Source organism: Nesoenas mayeri (genome assembly GCF_963082525.1).
Source record: "Nesoenas mayeri genome assembly, chromosome: 1".
In the NCBI taxonomy this organism is placed as follows: Eukaryota; Metazoa; Chordata; class Aves; order Columbiformes; family Columbidae; genus Nesoenas; species Nesoenas mayeri.
The window spans coordinates 22,737,646-22,757,762 of record NC_137541.1 but is presented as its reverse complement, the minus strand read 5'-3'; the positions used below and the strand labels follow the sequence as shown (position 1 = coordinate 22,757,762).

General features: G+C 35.6%; 1 protein-coding gene across 1 annotated transcript in view; it reads right to left on the bottom strand.

Annotated features, from left to right (window-relative positions):
• Positions 1-20,117, bottom strand: part of GRM8 (glutamate metabotropic receptor 8) — a gene marked incomplete at its 5' end in the record, with an annotated part of 339,943 nt that overhangs the window by 188,193 nt on the left and 131,633 nt on the right. Inside the window, 3 exons of the mRNA XM_080342389.1 lie at positions 2,816-2,953; positions 3,966-4,120; positions 4,600-4,735. Coding sequence (XP_080198515.1) covers positions 2,816-2,953; positions 3,966-4,120; positions 4,600-4,735 — 429 coding nt within the window. The remainder of the gene's footprint in view (positions 1-2,815; positions 2,954-3,965; positions 4,121-4,599; positions 4,736-20,117) is intronic.

The window sequence follows — 20,117 nt, the reverse complement described above, 5'->3', positions numbered from 1 at the left end:
GGTATAATATGGGGAAGTTAGGATAAGTGGTGAGTTTAAGTTCAGTCTTCAAGTCCTGAACTAGAGCTGGGAATACATTCCTTTTCAGCACTGAGCTGAAATTTACAACTGAAAAAGTACATGTAAAATTTCTGAGAAAACTCAACTGGGACAGGCCAAGGACCAAACACTTTAATATTAAAGCTATAAACAATTATATCTAACAGCTCCTATAACCTTATTGAAATTCAAGGGTTCATTACTGTTTTCATCTACCACCATTATTTCAGAGTAGACTTGATGATGAAATAAAGTCTTTGGATTTTTAAGGGAAAAACAAAATCATGGGTGGGATATTCTTCTCTTTGACCATCAGAAGACACAGAAGATCACAGTATACTGACTTGTCCACTTTCAGGGCTGTGGTATGAAGAACCAGCTAGGATTTCATTGTTACCTCTCTTCTGTGCACAGGAGGCCATGATAACTGAGCTAGAGTAGGTCAAGATGCCATTTGTGATTCTCTAGGTCTAGACTGGGAGGTCATTCCCCCATTCTCCAGCTGGAATTTCTCCTTAAATCACAGGAGGTTTATATTGAACTTCCACCTTCATCTCTTGATTCATTTTACTCAAAGGGACCACATTCTGGTTATTATCATCATCCAGTCCCTTACATTTGAGTTAGTTAAGCATAGGGATCACGATGAATCATCTGGAACAGGCTCCTCAGGGAAGTAGTCATGGCCCCAGGCCTGACAGTATTCAAGATGTCATTGGACAATGCTCTCAGGCACATGGTGTGAATTTTGGGGTTGTCATATGCAGGCACAGGACTTGGACTCAATGATCCTTGTGAGTCTCTTCCAACTCAGGATATTCTATGATTCTATGCTGTCCAAGTGTCTTTTCCATGGTGTTAAGCCATGGAAAAGCTATTTTAGTCAAAGGTACTTTCATTTGTAAATAACCTTTCTTTCAGAAGAGTGCATAGATTTTCCTCCACATGTGAAAATGCATGTGCAAGCTTCATAAGAGACCGCACACATTTTATTCTCTTCCCTTGCTACTGTGTTTACTTTCTGGGTGCAGAAAATATGTTTTCTTTCTGTTTTCAGGCACAGAGAGCATATCATAATTTTGTTTCATAAAACAGACAGATAACCATTTCAAATCACAAATTACTTTGAATCTATCAAGATACAGCCTATGCATTTTATACACTACTTTTCACTTGGTAATTCAATTTGACAGATGTGATGAGGCTGAGACAAGTCATACAACCATCTGTGGTAACATTTAGAGCTTCCCAAACTGCAGCATATACACCACTCATTCCACCTGAAGAACTCAAAAAAAGCATCTATTTTTCACTTAAAAGAGTAAAAAACAAAATAATCCATTCTCAGACATGGGTAACATGGCTTACTATTATATGAATCAAGACCAAGGAGGAAAGGATTAGAGCACTGAGCTATTATTTAGCTCAGTGAGGAACTGAATATCACCTCTTTTTCTTCTTTTCTTTTTTTTTCTTTTTTTTTTTTTTTGTGGAGTATGTGGCAAAATGTAGAAGACAAGGTGTTGTTGTTGAAAGGAGAGAGTGCACACATGGCTCTCATATTTCTGTGTGAGATATATCTGTACGTTACAAAGCCCAGTGCAGTAAGTCTTTGAATCAATGGCACAGTACACATACAATAAATCTGATGGTTCAGGAAGTGCAGCAATAACAATGCACAGCATGTCTGCAGCTTTAGTTAGCAGAAAGTTTGGAAAGGCACCTCCATAACAAAGGCTGCAGAAGTGTCACCAGGCAGACAGAAATCCTGGTAAAGCGGGAGAACAAAAATATTCATGCTGCATGTGCAAAAATATTATTTGGTGACAGAAAACACTGCCAGGGAAAACAAAGTACATGGATGATTTATATATACAGAAAATTGAGTATTACTACTGCCACTAGTCACAGAGATGGTGATCACCACCAGTATCACTGGGATGGTGATGGTAATTAAGCAAATCACACTGGGAGCTCTGACATTAGGCAGAAACTCTCTATACAAAAAGTAACACAGTCTGCTATAGTCACAGAGACTAAAGGTAACTTGTAGTAAACCCTGCAAGGAACAGCATAAAGTCAGCATCTCGTAGCAACAGCTCATAGGCGACATGAAACTCAGAGCTACTGATGCAACAGCTACATTAGCTGTTGTGACAATCGTGTCTGGGTATGATGCCTGAACAAGCAGCTGTGATAACACTCATGCCAGTTACACGGAGTTTTTGCTCAAACTTCACAGAGACTTTCAGCTTTATGGTACGATATAGAATCCTGGACAGGTAATAAGGACATATTGATCCGATATTTTTACTCCATCTTCAAACACAGTTTTTAAACTAAATAAGGAGTTCATGACTTCACCTATCATCAAGACCTCAATAGTTTAAACAGAAATTTAATTTTCTCTATACACTTCAGGGATAACAATATAAGAATCACTGTGATGTGCCTGTTCACTAAAAGAAATCATATTGACAGCTATAGATGGGGTGAGAGAGAAGGCCATTGAAAACATAAATGGAATTGAACCATAGTCACAAGTCTTTAATAAAATCTGCACCATCATTGGATTTGTGCAAATTAACTAATAACTTTCTCAAACATTGCCCCTTAATTTTTCCTTCATGTTTGAGAAAAAATATCTCACTTTTCTTACAACACAATAATTTGTATTGGAAAATTGAAAGGAGCCAGAAGAGTGAGGAAAATAAAGCAATTCCTTTCCTGCACTCCAATAAACAACTTACAAATAATGTTTTACTTTCACAGTTACCTGTGCATTTCTTGATATTGCTGTTTCTTTTTCCATGTGATCCTAACTTGCATCCAAAGTTCTCCTCCCAAAATTCTGCAAACCATACATTTCTTCTATTGTTAGCAAGTGTTCGACTCCGAAAATATCTATCAAATCCTACATTTGAGAAAAGTTAAAAAAGCATTAAAATATAATACAGCATAAAAATACTCATTTAAAGACAATAAGAGATTTTGTATAAATATCAGAATGAGAAGAAGCTTTAGGTGCAAACTACTATAATATTTTATGAGTGCAGTAGGAGATAAGGATTGAAAAAATACTATATTTGTTATTATCCCATATTTGCTGTAGAACAAGATGTTTTTTTAATTGCCTACATAAATTAAAGAGTTTCTAAAGCTCCAGCAGAATTCTGTTAGGAAAACAGCTTAATTTTTAATACACTGATGATCCAAATAAATAATGGGATATCTACAAGAAATTAGACAAAATGTAATCACTACTTAGTCAAAGACTGTGACCCAAATAAATTTCATTTCAAGGCCACCTAAAATCATCAGGTACATCTCTGTTGAACCAGAGGGCTTCCAGAACACCCAAACTTCTGACTCTGTTTGTATGTTTAATAACCCTAGTTGAGAAACTAAAGATTCCTGTTTAAACCTCAACAGATTCTATACCAGCCTTTGTCCTACAACCCAGCAGCCATAACGAAATCACGACTAACACAGATCATCCAGATTAAGCTCTTTACAAATGTTTCCATGTGGCTAAATTCTCCAAGTAGCATCAGTAGTGCCCAGTTTTCCTAATTGTTTACCAGTTTAGAGCACTTACTCAGACAGTAAGAGATGTTACTGTGTCCAGTACCCTCCTGGGAATATAGTGATTCAAACCAACAACTTCCGCTTCATCTAACAAGGCAGAAACTTTGCTAATACACTGCCTTCTTAAAGTAAACTTATGAGAGGAAAGCAGAGACTAGATTGTTCTCTTCCCAGGAGAATGAGCTGACTCATTATTACCCATCATAATAGTTGGAAAGTTTTCCCTGATTTCCGTGTAATCAATGACTACATGTTTTGTTGTTTAGTTTCATTTTTAAGAGAGCTAGGATTCTTGACATTGTCACAAAATGAGGGGTTTGTGCCACGTGCATTCCTACCATCTATTGATGTTCTTTTGGGCAGAATAGTTACTGCTCCTTCTGCAATCTCCTCCTGCTGCTGAACTGGTGAAATTTTTGACCCCCAACTATCTGAGCCGATCCAAAGGAAATGTCCAGATTGATTAGCTTTTTTGGCTGCTTCCAGTATTCGCCTGCAAATAAACAACAAATGATGAATTAACCAAACTGCATTTACAAAGAGCTTAAGAATTTCCAACATTAATTCTAGCTATGCATAAGTCTAGATAAATATAGGTCACACTAACCAATCAGTCAACAGTTTTCACAGTCTAAAACTTATTCACCAACAGCTGTCTTGAACTCCAGTACATTACAAGTTAATTTGTTTCCTCTTTATCCATATTTTTCTAGTGTTCTTACTGGTTTCTTCATTCTTGTTCACCAAATAACAATCTATTGGAGATGTGCTCTTAGAAACAGGTTAGATCTCCACTGAATAAAGGACCAGTACACTATATAATTGCAGCTCAAATTCTCATCACCAGATTTCCAATAATTTTTACATGGGACTGAATCTGAAAACTCCTGTGTTACTCTATTCTATATCAGCCAATTGATCAGCTCTGTGAAGAGGGAATGTTTTTAACACACAAAATTGGGAAACAGGTACCTAATATCATCTTCATTTGCAAACATGATCACTGCACGAGCATTTGGAGTTTCCAACAAGCGCTTGATGATCTTTTCAAACTCTCCTGGTCTTGGTTCCCGAGGAATTTTGAGTGACTGAGCAATGCAAACACCTCCTGAGGAAAAAAAAAAAAAGAGTAGGAAAAAAGAAATAATAATTTTTACATGATAAATATGTACAGTTCAGGTAATCCAGGCAGTCAAAGAAAACAAGACGTTAATCTGTGATAAGACAGCACAGCCAAAAGTTAATTAATGTATTTTGAAGTATGTGCTGTACAAACCTACACACTTAATGTTGCATTGAAGACTTCAACTCAGTTAGCTGTTACTTCATTTTGATATAAAAACTAAACCAACATCCTGAGCAAGACCATCAAGCACTGTACTCTGGCTCAGCTGGACTAAGTTCCACAAACTTACCCCAACTTATGGCAGCTGAGAACCCAGCCTTGCCACAGGACTGCATTTAACCAGGGAGCCACAATTTAACAGCTATTTTATGTTCATAATGTGGCTCTCCAGCATCAGTTACTATCATACATCTCTGCTTTTTCATCAGAGAGTATAAGGTAAACAATAAATGCTGTGGTTACAAAATAAAGTAGTATACCTGAAATATTATCTTATTAACAAATACATGCAGATCATTTCTAATTGTTATTATGACATTCTTAATTAAGTTGTCTTAATTATTTAAGAGGTTTCAGGTTGCCATTGAATATTCTAAATTACTAATCAGCAAATGAATGCAAACTCAGAGATGATATTTATATCTCTTGCTGATAGAAGGAGGAAAATGTCAGCTGAAATCTTTACATTTTACCTGTCCTCCAAAAAGGGACAAATTTGTACAGAAACTGGGTGATTTCCAATGGCTTTCATACACCAGTGTAAGGGAATTTCTACTTCCCAGTTATGACACTCTTATCAATGTCTGAGCAGATGAGGAGAGAAATTCTTGAGCCTGTTTAATGAAGCACTGAGTCCAGATTGGCATCAACTTCCTATGCCATAGATAATCTTTCTGTGATTGTTTGCTGATTTATTTATTTTAATTATTTTCTTTAAAACTGTTCCCTGATTTGCATTAGTACATCTGACTCCCACCAATATTTGATATTGCCTGTTATTATTCCCAAAATAAGAGCCTCTTGTGGAGAATCTAATCATTAATAAAACCTGAAAATTAAGAAAATGAGAAAAATTTATTTCTAACAAAAAGTGACATGTTACTAGAGAAAGGCAAAGCAAATGGTAATTTTTGCATCTCAGCATCTCCATATTAATATTTCTGCACTGAAGATTGCCTTCAGTGTAAGAATAAGAATGTGTCATAAAAGAGCTGTTCTATTTTTCTGAAAGCTAGTATTTATTTCCTGATATATAAGATCATTTGAGACATATATAAATCTATATATTAAAGATAATTAGAGAACTGAAGTCACGGTTAGATGGTTATGTTGTATATAGAGAGACATTCCAACTTTCTCAACAGTCTTGTCAACCCTGTATTTTTGCAAAGAATTTCACAAATTAAGTTGATACACACTGTCAGTGATAGGATTTGCACAAAAACAAGGTTCCAACCAGATGCAGCTTAGGATATTGAGCTATATGAAGAAGTAACAGAGGTCTCTTGTGTTGGCTTTCTTAAGCTGAATGTGTTTAATCTTTAAGGAAAACAAACAAGCAAAATAAAGTTATTTATTGAGCTTTTAAAATTTTATTTAAATGTAATATTTAGAAAATTCTGGGGATTCATTATTGGATTTTGTTATGCCTCTGCAGAATCTCATTGACCTTAATAGTTCTTTGCACAGGCAGATCCTAAGTTGGAATCAAGTTTAGACATGGAATAAATGAAGCATGGAATTATCAACTGAGAGTTTAAAAATAACAACTTTTAGTCACAGACAAACATATCACCTTTTTCAGCTATGCATCAATTTATTGAGTAGTTACATTACTATTTTATTAGATTGAAAGATACATACTACCATATATATTTATTCTGAACTATTCTCTGCCTTACATGAAAAAAAATATTATTTGCAAATCAGAATATCTGCCATTTCTAACAAAAATCATTTGTACACATTTTTTTCCATCTATAAGTAGTGTAAAGATATAATTTAAATAATTTATTCTTATCTGTTTCAAAGTAGAATATAGTGCCTTTCTCTTGCAACATATTTATTCACATTTTTATGAATAGCCTGGGTCCTCATGATGGACAGCTAATATGCCAATAATCTCAGATGAGCCCAGGTAATAAGTGACCCTCATATTCTCCAGGTATCTTTGTCAATGAAAAGATGGATGCCATACCATGAAAAACTTTAGCCAATTTCCTAAACCTATACTAGGCTATTGTAATAGACACTCAAAAAGCTATTTACTGCAACCTCTTTCTCAAGTAAAAGGTCTGAAATATAAGAGAAATATTTAGCAAACATCCTGTAAATTTAACAGCAGTTCACCATTAAAAAGGAAAAACTGAAAAACAATGCCAAGCTCTCAACTGTCCTCAAAGTCATTCAGGTCCAAAAAGTAAAATAGATGCTAAAAAATTACTTAAAGGAATAATTTTTTCCCTCATAAATTTGAAGAGTACATTTTTCAACTATTTCTATTCATGCAATGGCCCTTAGGAAAAAAACATTCTTTCCACATTAAAGTCAAATGCAAATATTACAAGATATGTTCATATAATACATTTTATACAGCCATCAACAATCTGTGTGGAATAGATATCAAGCAATGAAAAAGTGCAGTATCTAGAAAAGCTATATTCGGTCAAAATGGTGTTGAAGAAACAGCATTCCATCATTGCAGCAGTAAGTTCAATCATGATGGTACTCTGCATCTTAGCATCTCTACATTGAGGAATGTGTTAAGAACTAATAGGAACAAAATAAAATGTACTTTAGCCTTGTTGCTACATTTATAATGAATTGTGTAAGCTGTCTCCAACAAAGAAAACATTTTCTGTACACCCTTAGCTATATATACAGCTTATACAGCTGTTGCTCAAACAAATAACAGAGTATCAATTTTCAGCTAATGGTGAAATGTTAGATCCACAAAGGTACTTAAAACATTACAGTGTCTAACCTCTCAGCACCCTGCTGCCTTTGAAATCTACAGCCTGGGCTAAGTGCCCAGACACAGAGAGAGATGAGTGTCTAGGAAAAGGATTCTTAGAGGCTGGCAAACTTAATAAGGAATAATTATTCCTCAAAAATAGCTAGTGGAGGTTCTAAAATGACAGGTTTTAAGGTCAGCAGTTAGGACAATCTTACGAAGTGTGAACAAAAGAGAGATTTTCCCAAACCAAAAAGAAATAGGGTTTGAGAATAGATATCTCATATGTGATACCAATGGATTTACCATTTGCTGCAGAGGTGCCAAAGGGCAGATGGTTCAGAAACATAATGCCCCTGGAGAATTCATGGCTGTGAATCATAAAAACTAATAGTGTCTACATGTTTCACCCTGTCAGCATTTCTGACTGATCTGGCATGATGATTTCTTGTCCCTGTTACTGGTTTCTAAAGTGTTTGTTATCTTTCATTGTCTGCGGAGGTACAGAAAAAAATAAGTTTGTTTGAATTTCCCTTGGTTGGGATGATGTTTAATCTAACATTTGTATGAGGAAATGAGAGCTAACTAGCTTCTTACTGAAAAGGCAATGTTGTGTTCGAATACAGTCAATTAAGAGACTTATGAGTGGGCTTCAGAAGGGGCTGCACTAAAAGCTGTTACTGAGACCAAGAAGGGAGTCAGACAGGCAAACTCATTTCAGGTAGATCAACTAGGAACAGATACCAGTAATTGTACACACTCCAATTGTACCCATTCTGTAATTCATATATGACATAGGAGATTAAATTCAGTGTTCACATCTATCACACGTTTTAAAGACATCAAGATGGCACTGATGGAAAGCAGTTCTTCACCTACTCTCAGGAAAAAAAAAAAAAAATTCTTAGCACCAAACTCTACTAAGCCTCTTTTTTCTGTTCTCAGCCTTGTAAAACTAAGGTTGTACCCAGTCATCCCAGAGCTTGATTAGAGGAATAAAACAGTTAACATGAACTACACAGTGTCAGTGATGATAAGTTTCCATTTGTCTTCTGTCTAACAGCTATCAGGTGTGATATCCAGCACCTGGAGCCAGGGGATGAAAAATACAAGAGCAGAGATGGAAGCTGGAAATCAGGTTCATGGCAGGTGCCACCCTATTCATGATCAAGGACTCAGTCCAGCTGCTCCACAACATGTAACCACATCTGGTAACTCATGTGCTTTTAAAACTGGGATACACCCAGCCCTGATATACAATAATATGTTTTTGAGTTGTTTTCTCCATTGTGATAAAAATCGCATCTTAAATTAATTGTTCCATGCTAGTCTTGGCTAACTTACAGTGGCACTGTATAACATTGCTTGCAGGAAATAGATTATCACCAAACAAAAAAAAATGGTAGATTTGTAAGATATTGTCAGTATGCTGGAACGATGAGCTTTTTCCTTTCTTTTTGTGCTCTTACAATAATGATTCTACCAAAGAAAAAAATAAAACAAGCAGGAAATGTAGTACCTACATCATTTTGGTGGTTAAACTTATGTTGATTTTATAATGATAAATATTCACTTTAGCTCTCATGGGTTCTGAAGTCACAAGATGGCATGCTAATTGCAAACCATTAAATACTCAAGTATGTGGAGGTGGGTGTCAGAAAAAATGATGTTGAATGTTTATTTGGAAAATAGCAAGCAGACTTGGTAGAAAACTTAAACTAGCAAATTAATTTCCTGAAGCAAAGACTGGAAGATGAAGCTAAATGTAAATAGAAATACAATGGACATATTCTCTCCTACCCCAGCTAGGATCCAGCACTACATTATGGACCAATTAAGTAGGGCACACAAGAACGGGCACTGTCTTCATATTAAAAAATAAATAAATAAATAAATAAATAAGCTGCTGTTTTCAGTTCAAGTATGTTCAGTGTCAGGACCACTCACAACCATTTTACCCTTTAAATTGTTTTACCTTCTGATGTATATACTTAGCCCTACTATTGTAAAATGGGAAGTGATCAAACTATCTACTTCTTAGCATAAGGAGGCTTACCTCACCTGACTCAGTATACGTCCTTACAAGTCAATTATTTAATGGCAGCTTCATCGCAAATCACATTGTTCCTGAAAAAGCTCAAGACAAATAGCCAGAGCACATCTAGAACCCAGTCCTACCTGGCAGGACTTTCTCAGCTGCTTTCAAGTATACATTTTCTTTTTTTGAGATGAATTATATGTGACTGGTTAGTAGGCCAAGAAAATTTTAATGCAGGCTTGTGGAAAGCTTCCAAAAACATTACAGAAATATGTGATGGCAGAGAAGTTCTTATTCCAAGTAGGGGAACAGATGTCAGAGACTCAGAAGAAGCCTTGGTAAGAAACTCTCCTGTGAGGCACACAGGCTGCTGTCAGAGGCAGGCACAGCCTCTATCTGACAGGAAGATACACACTCCAGACAGTATCACGTCATCCAAGAGAACATGACATAAAACAGACAATTACATTTCTCTTCCTCTTCCAGTCCTTCCCCTGGATATATTGGAAGTCTAGAAAATCTAGTCCTGGTTATACTGAAAGTGTGTTGCGATTGCCAGGAACCTTGTTCAGCGTGAAGATTGTTGGAAATATTAAAAACAGGATGCTTTATGCTCAAGTTCTGCTGACAAAATCAGGATAATGTTGTGACTTAGTAAATCCATCAAGACCTCTTTTTAAGCAGATAGTTCATTATTTGATAAATTTAGATGCTAAGAAATCTGAATGTTAAAGAAAAATAAGCTAAGTGACTGTCCTGCATGGGAGTTGCACTAATGTTGCTAATCAAGTACTTTTAGGAACTAGTATTAGAAACACAACCAACTTGCTGCCAATCTCTTGTGTATCCCTAGATGTCCTTGACAATGATTTTCTAGAGTATGAGTCAACAGGGAGCGACACCAAGGAAGATATAATTACAAGTTGAAGATCAAGTTTCACAAGCAATAATTCTTCAAAATGTAAATGCCTCCTTAACGCCAAAGTACAGTAGTTGAGAGGTCTGGATGCAGCCCTGCATTCTTTCTAGTACTACCTTCATTTAACTACCCAACAAACCATAGAGTCACTAATGTAGCTATAAGGACTTCAGGGTAGCTCAGCAACACAAAAGAGGACCTGGGCCTTCTGCTCCCACAGAAGTCCATGCCATGGCACCTTCACAACTATTCACGTCCAAATCTAGTTAAATAAAATCTTATTCCAGTGCAGCTCCTTTGTTGCTGTCACTAACTACCTGCATTATGGAAATATCTTTCGAGGTCCCTTCCAGTTCCTAACATTCTGTGATTCTGTGATCCTAAACTCTTGTGTCTTTTCCTTGGAAGCTCACCAAATACATCAGCAAACATTTCACTTACCCTTGCAAAGATAATTTTCAGCCCACAGAGGCAACAGTTTTCAATGCAAGGTTATAGAAAAAAAAAAAAACATTTTAAAAAATAAATAATTTAAATAATACTTTACTCCGAATAGATGGAAGTGGCACTTAGCGTCCAATACATGTAGACATAATGGAGGGTGAGAGCTTTTGTTATAATCTTTTAACAGACAAAAACAGTCTGCATTTTGAAACCATACACTGATGTCTTCTTTTTTTTTTTTCTTTTCTTAAAATCCCTTAATATTCATGACAAAGATGTTTTAATACACAAGCAGGTCAATGATGCTTTTTCACCAACACAGCAGCTACAGTCATGAGCTTTTCCGCTCAAAACTAACAGCTTTCAAGAGCTCAAAGTTTCTCCTATTTATTTCAGTGTTTTAGAAAAGGCCTTTTAGCAATGCTTTTTTGTCTGGTCTTCCTTTCATTCATCCTTTTTGGGGAAAAAATTAAAAGGCATTCTGTAAAACTATGAAAGAACACAAAACATTCTGTTAAATACAATTCACTCATTCCTTTTAAAACTGTTTTTATTACATCCTTGTGTGTGTTCTTAGGCATACAGCCATGCATATTTCACAAACACATGTGCTCATACAGATACTTACATCATGGGCAAAGCAGATGTTAATTCTAAAATAGAAAAGGAAGAAAGAAAAAAAACAGCTCTGGCTCCATATGATACCACTGGCTACTGGCTTCCATCATGAGAGTCTGTCTCTTAGGTGACATGAATCATGAGAGATCTGTTACTTTACATTTCCATTCTGTACAGTAAAAAATTATCTTTTTTTTTCTTTTTTTTTTTTTTTTTTTTTAGAAGAAGAAACTATTCCAAGTGTACCATTAAAGCTTACATTAACACCAGCATCTGACAGAAAATAACTGCAAGGGATATTCTCACCATCACCGAACCTACTGATTTTTTTTTTTCAGGTTTGAAAAAATAACCCACAAACAACACATTTTTCATCTTTTGAATTTTTAGTGCTACTTGTGTAAATGAAAGGCAACTTTCTCCGGCTTGAAAGTGAGAGGCTAAAAGAAAAATCCATCTATAGTAGAGAAATTCATGAATGGGTAAAAATCACATACCCAGAAAAAAAAAAAATTAAAAAGCCTGAAAAGATTGAATTCTGAAAGGTTGTGAGAGAGGAATTTTCCTCTACACAGCAAAACACTATATAACTAGTTCATGAAGGACATGGGATGCCCAATGAAATTTCAAAACATTCTGTGGCCAAAAGAATATAATTGAAATGGCCTCCAAGTATATTTACTGGTCAGCTTTTGCAAGGTTTTCACAGCTATGTCTTTTTTTACCATTACAGTGGGCATGAATATATCCTTCTGTGGAAACATGGTTCTTACTACTTGCATGTTTAAAACATGTAGAAAGAAACATACTGCTATTTTCTGTTTCCTGGCTACGTCCTACATATATCGTTGATGAGGAAGGAAGATCCTCTTTATCTTTTTTATTTTCTTTAGATTAGGAAATCATATGAAAGAAATTTCATAAATACCTAAATCTAAAAGATTTTCAGATTTTTTTTTTTTAAGGTAACATCTATTCTGATTTGTAACAAAGAAATACTGTGAACTCAAACTCTGGCCTGTGGTTACCTAATAGATACTTTTATCTGACAGTAAATTTGCTTGAATATGGCCCTTATTCTTACCTCAATTTCTCTAAAATTCTCAGTACTAATGGGCCTGAGAAGCTGTAAAGATTTGGATTTGTTGTTTCAGGGATTTTATATGCAAATGGTTGCTTCAAAGTATTCCAGAGGTGAGTCAGCCATAAAAATCACCAGTTAATCTCCAAGCACAGTCAACCAATTTTTGCACCCTTCAAAGTTCTTGGTTAAACCTGGTGCAATGTTAACAGATACAGTTCCAACAGCCCAGTGTAACATGTTCCCCTCTGTTTCCTGGGTGTCACCATCAGACATGGGATGCCTTTGCCGAGGTCCAGCATTCTCCTGCCGCACCACTGGAGGGGCCTTTCCCTGAATGTTACTAGCTGAAGTCTCAATCCCCAATGGATGTACTTGACATCATGAAGAAGACACAGGAGGTTCTGGCATCCTTTATGATTATATTTTGGCATGAAAAGAAACCCCACCACAAGAAGGGCTGAATTCTGTAAAAACATTTGTTTCTAAACAAATATAACCTTTCTTCTTTCAGAATAATTTGTTCCCTGTGGAGATCTCCAGTTTAACATTTTTTTTTTTATTCCACTCCCTGCCCTGTTTATTTTAAATATTTTAACAGTGATATAAAAGGCTGTTTTCAGTTAAGTTGTCCTGGATTGCCTGATTTTAATGGTAGGCTGGTGTCCTATTTTTCCCTTGCATGCATAGTACTGTTTTTGTCGTGTTCAGAGATTGTCTTCAGTCACCTCCTTTGCACTTAAATGCTGTACACAGGCAGCAGAATCCGAGTTTTAATCATGCCTTCTAAGAAAAATAGCAGCAGTGATTAATGTTCTCATTCTGAAACGTTTTTGTCTGCTTTCTAAGTGAAGACATTCTTCTTCTTTGTGGTCACAAAATAGCCACAGATTTATTGTATTCACTGGAAAACAAAACAAACAAACATGAAAAACAAACAAACAAAACACAACCAAACAAAACAAACAAACAAAACAAACAAACAAAAAAAACAAACACCAAAAAACACACACACACACACAAAAAAAGGACAAAAAAACCCCCACCATTCCCTCACTCCCTTCTGTTTCTGCCCTCTTCCAGAGTGCTGGAGGCAAAAGAAATTTCCAGCCTTATTTACATATTCATTTAACTAAACTGCCCAGTATCATGAGTTTATCCTTAAAATTAGGCATATATTATTTAGCTTAGATTACCTCCACTTGTAAAATATTTATTTTCTCAGGATCTGAACTATCAAAATAGTTTGCATATAAAGCCTTACTTAACTTTGATGAAGATAAGTCTCAGTTTTATTACTGATATTTGATCTTCAGTGTGAGATTCAACAAATAGTCTCAAATTTGAAGTAAAATAAAATATCTTTCAGCTAAGCTTTGTCTGAAACTGAGAAAAGAGAATTCTGTGATCTTCTCTATATGAAATTATAAACCCAAATTTACAGAGACAATTGTCATCAACTACCTTGGCCTCTTCCACACTTAAGTTTGATTAGAGTCCTTTTCAAAAGCTCAAGCTTTTAAGAAGGCCATTTAACTAAAATTGAAATATTTTGCACTTATTTGACAAAACTTTAAATGACAAAAAGTCACAATAGTTCAACCTTTACCTTTTAGATTAAAAAAATTAAAACAGTAATATAAAATGCTAGGGCTTTCTTATTCCAAATATATCATTTTGAGGGGTTTTTTTGCTTTTTTTAATTCAGTAAAAGATGACATGTATTATTATTGAGACAATAATTAAACACTTGAGAACAGAAATATTTTATTTTCACTATGGAAAATTTCAGTATTTGTTTTAATTTTTTTTAATATCAGAATTTTGAATTAAATGGAAATATAATTTCTGAGTGATTCCATGTTTAATGAGTCAAAGCCTGTTATCCTAGAATATCTGAATTCAGCTGATTTCCATCTGTTCTAAAGTGTATTTAGATAAAATGATAAACATTTCAAGGTATGATGGTTCTGCCATACCCATGGAAAAAGTTGTTCCAATGGTTTATGAATCTCACTACTGGGGAAAAAAAAAAAAAAAAAAAAAAAAACACACGAACAAAGTTCTTTTTCATCAGTTTAATTTTGCTAAATTCAGTTCACAACAACTGGATCTGGTTACACCTTTTCCTCAAAACCAGAAATCAAACTCCTTCATTCTTCCAAACACAACAACTTGTACATAATTAAGTTATGTGATTAAGTTATAAGTTAAGTAAGCTTCTCTTATACAAGTTAGGAAGGCTGAGTTTTTTAATTGTGTATCTAGTCTGTGAGTTATATTTGCAAAATTCATATATGCATGTTGATGTTAGTACCTAGCTGTATTTTAAAGCACTTTGAGAGCTGGACACTGGGGTAAGAACATCACTAGGATCTAAAAATACTAATGAGCTTTATCTGCTGACTTATTGCCATTGGGGGTTATATAATATGAAGAGAATAAAGCTAAGTCTTGTATATTGCTTCATGTTTTTATGTTTCTTTACATCAGTTGAAAATACAGCGATAAAAAGAAACAGTAGCACTTATTTTATAACACAGCAGTAAAATAAAGGAATGAGTTAGTAACTGAAAAAGAGTGACTCCATAGCCTCTCACATAAATAATCATACAGAATCCTACCTTTATTTTAAAAGTGTAACTGAATTAAAGTTGGCTACATAACCACCGTAACTTTAACAAAGTCTGTGGCACTATATTGTGAATTCGGATCAGAGAACGAAGTTAAAGAGAGAAGCCTTATCTCTATGCATTTAATATCAACTGGTAAAATTTCTCTTGAGAAGTTTAGGCGTGAGTGGATCTACTAATTAGTCTTTTTCTTGAAGTATATGTTGGGATGAAGGATTAGCTTAACTCATAAAGCCCTAGAGAAAACAAAAGTATCGGGTAAAAAGTGGCTAACCAGGAGACATGCTTCAAGGGCTGCAAGGGGCCTGAGAACGTAGAGCTGAAAGAAGCAGGAAGGTGCTCAGAGAGCCTATGCATGCAAAAGGAAACAGCTTGCAAATGGAACATGAGTTAGTTTGGTTTTAGGCACATAAGAGCAACATAAAAATGATGGGACAAGAGCAAAAGTAACAAAAGGGTTTTAATTCTGGGGTATAATAAATGGTTAACAGATACTTTACCTGTTCTTGAATGAAAGATACCATGTATGTACATATAAAATAAATCGCAGAAATACAGCAATATGTTTAATTTTACCGGATGTCTAACTACTCACATCTATATTTGTTTGAAGACACAAATATCAGAAGACACAAAAATCCAGAAGATTAATCTTACATTGTAAGTGGTACAGCATGTCTATATGTCTGTTGTATATTCTCAGGCCTTATTCAGAAAAGAATTAAGTCCTTATTCATTAAGAATACAGGTAGCAACTCTGGAAGTTGAATCACTGAAAAATGCTTAGATTCAGACTAAGGATTCAGGATAGAAGGCCAGATAATTATATAATTCAGGCCTATTCCCGCTATTACTAAAACAGTGGAAATTCCAAGCATTGCCTGTTGGGAAATGACCAGCACGTGAGATCAAAGTTGCTGTTATGTGCTCTGTCAATAGTTGTACTAGGACAGTATTTAACACTGCCTATCCTTTTTTCAGATGATAGAGACATGGCTTTGCTCTCAGTAACATTCTGAAAGAAACAAAGGCTCTACTTAACATCAAAGAAGGGAAAACACGAGGAGAAAACGGTTGCCCATGCAGGAAGAAACAGGAGAACTTGGTCTTTCCATCAAAGTGCACAGCCAGTGTAAAATCTTCTGTAAAGAATGGCAGCCAACAGGCATAAGAGCTCTAGCTCTCCTTGACCAAACTCTGATTCAGCCAGAATGTATGGATCTGTCAACCTCAACCAAGCTGCTCAGTGACACCAGATGAATGAAGGCAACTGTGTTCAAAATTAAATATGCTAACAGTACACTACAGTAAAAAGGGAAATCTGGATACTTTTACAAATGTAGCTATCAAATGGATGAAAAGCAATGTCTGTGAGAGAGAGAAGGCTTAGGACATAGAAAACAGACCAAACACTGCGAGGGCAGTTGGTCCACAGTTTAGTTGTTGCCACGGAACTATGCCCTTCTTTGTTCTACCAGAGCCGAAATCTTGCAAGTGCTCTTCAGGCTCTGTTTCTGTCTACATTTTAATGTTGCAGAATTAGACAAACCCAGACCTGGCTCCTTCCATGCAAATCATATCTGTGCTGAAAAAGAAATGGAAGCGGCTGCCTTGTGACACATTATGTATTGAAGGTGTCTAGTAACTGACAAAAGATGTCTGCTGTTCAGCCCCTTCTAATGAAATGTTTGATAACTCTACCATTTTTTGTAGACAGTGAAGAAAAAAAAAAAATATACCAAAAAACTATAATCACTAAGTACAAGATTACTTTCATTGAACATTGCACAGTAGTGGACACCATTATGCTGTTAATACAAGTTGAAATAAAAGCCTGTTTTAATGTGCATCTAGTCTCCACATAGAACTTTGATCAACAAACTATCTCATCAAGGCCCTGAAGGATTTTTCTGTGTCCATGCTACTCATCTGATTACATAGCTTCAATAATTTGATACAACTCTTTATCACATATAACATTTTAAAGCACCCTTCATTATGTTTTTCTTTCTTCCAAAAGCTATCAAAAATTATACCAGACAAAAATCTATTATCTATGGAGCACTTATATCTCACTCATTATAAATGAAAAATGCAGAAATACATGTTTTCAAAGTTAATTAATTCTGAAACGTATTGCCCATCAAATCTGTCAAAAGATGTAACAGATGGAAAATGAAGGTACTTCAATTTACTCTGAATTATATATTGAATAAAGATGTATGATTAGCCCCATGGACCCATGAGAAAGAAACTCCACCTTGCAGTAACAAAAAATCCATCCTGTGTTACTTGATGAAAGTAGCAAAGTGAGGATAAAAAATGAAGATAACATAGAAGACAAAGGAAAGATAACAAAACAAGTATGGACTGGAGAGCTCTGCTACAATCAGTCATTGTTCAGTGTAATGCACAAATAATAGTGCTGATCCTAAAACAAAATCTTCTGCAAATGCCTAGTGCTAAAATAATAATATACCTTTCTTGGCAATGCTTTATGATTAATCACTGTCAAGTTTTGAAGTGGAAAAAATATACACTAGGAATGAATCCTTTATTCTTCAGACTTCAAAAGAACTTTCTTGCTCTGCTTATTTAAGTTGTTTCATTGGTGAACTACAAATACTTCTGCCAACAGAGAGTAGAGGAACAAGCATAGCTCTTCCACACCCTCCATAATGAAGCTACCTTGCGAGTTTGTACGGAAATATTCAAGTTGACATATGTTTTCAAATCCCAGAAGAGCTCAGTAAAAGTTACCAGAAATTTGAATACTGAAATTTTAACTTTTTCAAATTCTGATAGCAGCCAAAATACCATAACTTCAAGACTATTTTTTGGCATATGAGAAAGATCACAACTGGCCAAAGATGTAAAAAGTTCCACCGAATTTAATATTTGAAAAGGCATTTTCATTAGGAATGCCTTTGCCACCATTTAGAAAGTTTCCAATGATGGAAAGATGGAAAAGCAGAAGCAAATAATTTTCAATATTAATAAAAACAAGTGAGAGCCCTGAAGAGCATAAACAATTTCTGCCCTCTCTTTTCTTGTGTTTGTTTTCTGTACAGATGGACTGACTTATTTTAGAACACAGAGGAGCCAAAAACTGAACACAGAAGGAATATGGGAGAAAAAAAAAAAAAAAAATTAGATGAACTGTAGAATAGCGCTAGTCATAGCTTATCTCGGGATAAATTTAATTTAATGAAAAAAAGCAGCATTATACATATATATATTTATATATACACACCATTTTAAGACATCCAAGCCCCTGTGTACAATATCTCTCTACAAGAGAAGACAAGTTACAGTGATCTTGCTATGCTAGGGCATTTCCACTGTGGCATGTGCACATGAGGTCTGCAGCATCCCATAACAAAAGTTTGTGTACAGTCTGTGAGATGTGCTTCAGATCTTGGATCAATACTTAAGGATCTCAGTGTGCAGATTCAACTCATCTGAGTTTTTGCAAAATCATAAATCGATTACTAGCCTGGGCTAGCCCTTTTCACTTTACTTCTTGATAAATAAGGAAACCAATTATTGACAGGTTTTCCATCTGAAGTAAACTGTGTGCAGAGAGATCCTAGTGACCAAGGTGCAGACATTCTCCACTCATATTTCTGTGGAACTTCTACTCACTTGCTTAAAGATTCATCTCTTGCATAGAAAAAAAGCCATGAAAGCCATGAAGCATGAGATTACAGTTGGTAGGGAGCAGAGGAGCAGAAAAGGGAGACTAAGTGTCTTCATCTTCTCTGTTAGCCTCCTATCTCCGAGCCAAAGTATACATTCCAAATACAGCATTATTCTCTGTGAACTACCTCCAGATGAGAAAATCCACAAAAAACCTACAGTGTTGCAAAACGCTGTTGTTTTTGTCCCATACCATACCTGCCCCTTGTCTCATGAGAAGGACACTGTCCTGCACTGTCTTATGTAACAAAGAACAGGAATGCTTAGTCTTCTCACCATCATCACAGATATAGTCAAGCCCAGAAGTATTTCATGAAGGAAATATGCCTGCCATGCACTTAGAGAGGCTCCAGCAGCTGCAATGCTACAGGGGTATTTGGAGTAAAATCCTATATGGATAAAGGACATTAAGAGTGCAAAACTCTATGCAATAGAATTAGCCATTGATTGATCTGAGGCTGTCTGATTATTTATTGGAAAATAATACACCAATGTCCTAGCAATCACCTTTAACCATCTGTGTGGCTGCTAGATTCAGGTCAGTCCTTTAGAAGCTGAAATGCAACACTGCCAAGACAAAAGTCCAGAGGCAATCCCACATGGGTCCTCCTAAATCAAATTCCTGCTCTCCAAGGAGCACTATTTTTTCCTCCAAGCTGCATATCTCAGATTGGCTTTGTAAGCCAAGCTCAACTTGGGCACAGTGAGCACACAATTAAAATCAAAGTAAACAGATTCTGTCCATTTTTCAACACAAGACAATGAAATCATGCTTATGGCACTGAAGGATACACAGTCAATCTAGGTCCTTCAAACAGAAGCTGTGAAATAAAATGGATCTATCAAAGGATCTATCACAAACAAGCACAGCACAAGGACATATACATAGGCTTACCTGCCAGAATTCTAAATTCTGAAAAACAGTCAAGGTCATGTCTTAACAAACAACTTAGTTTCCATTCTTACAGCTAGCCAGAAA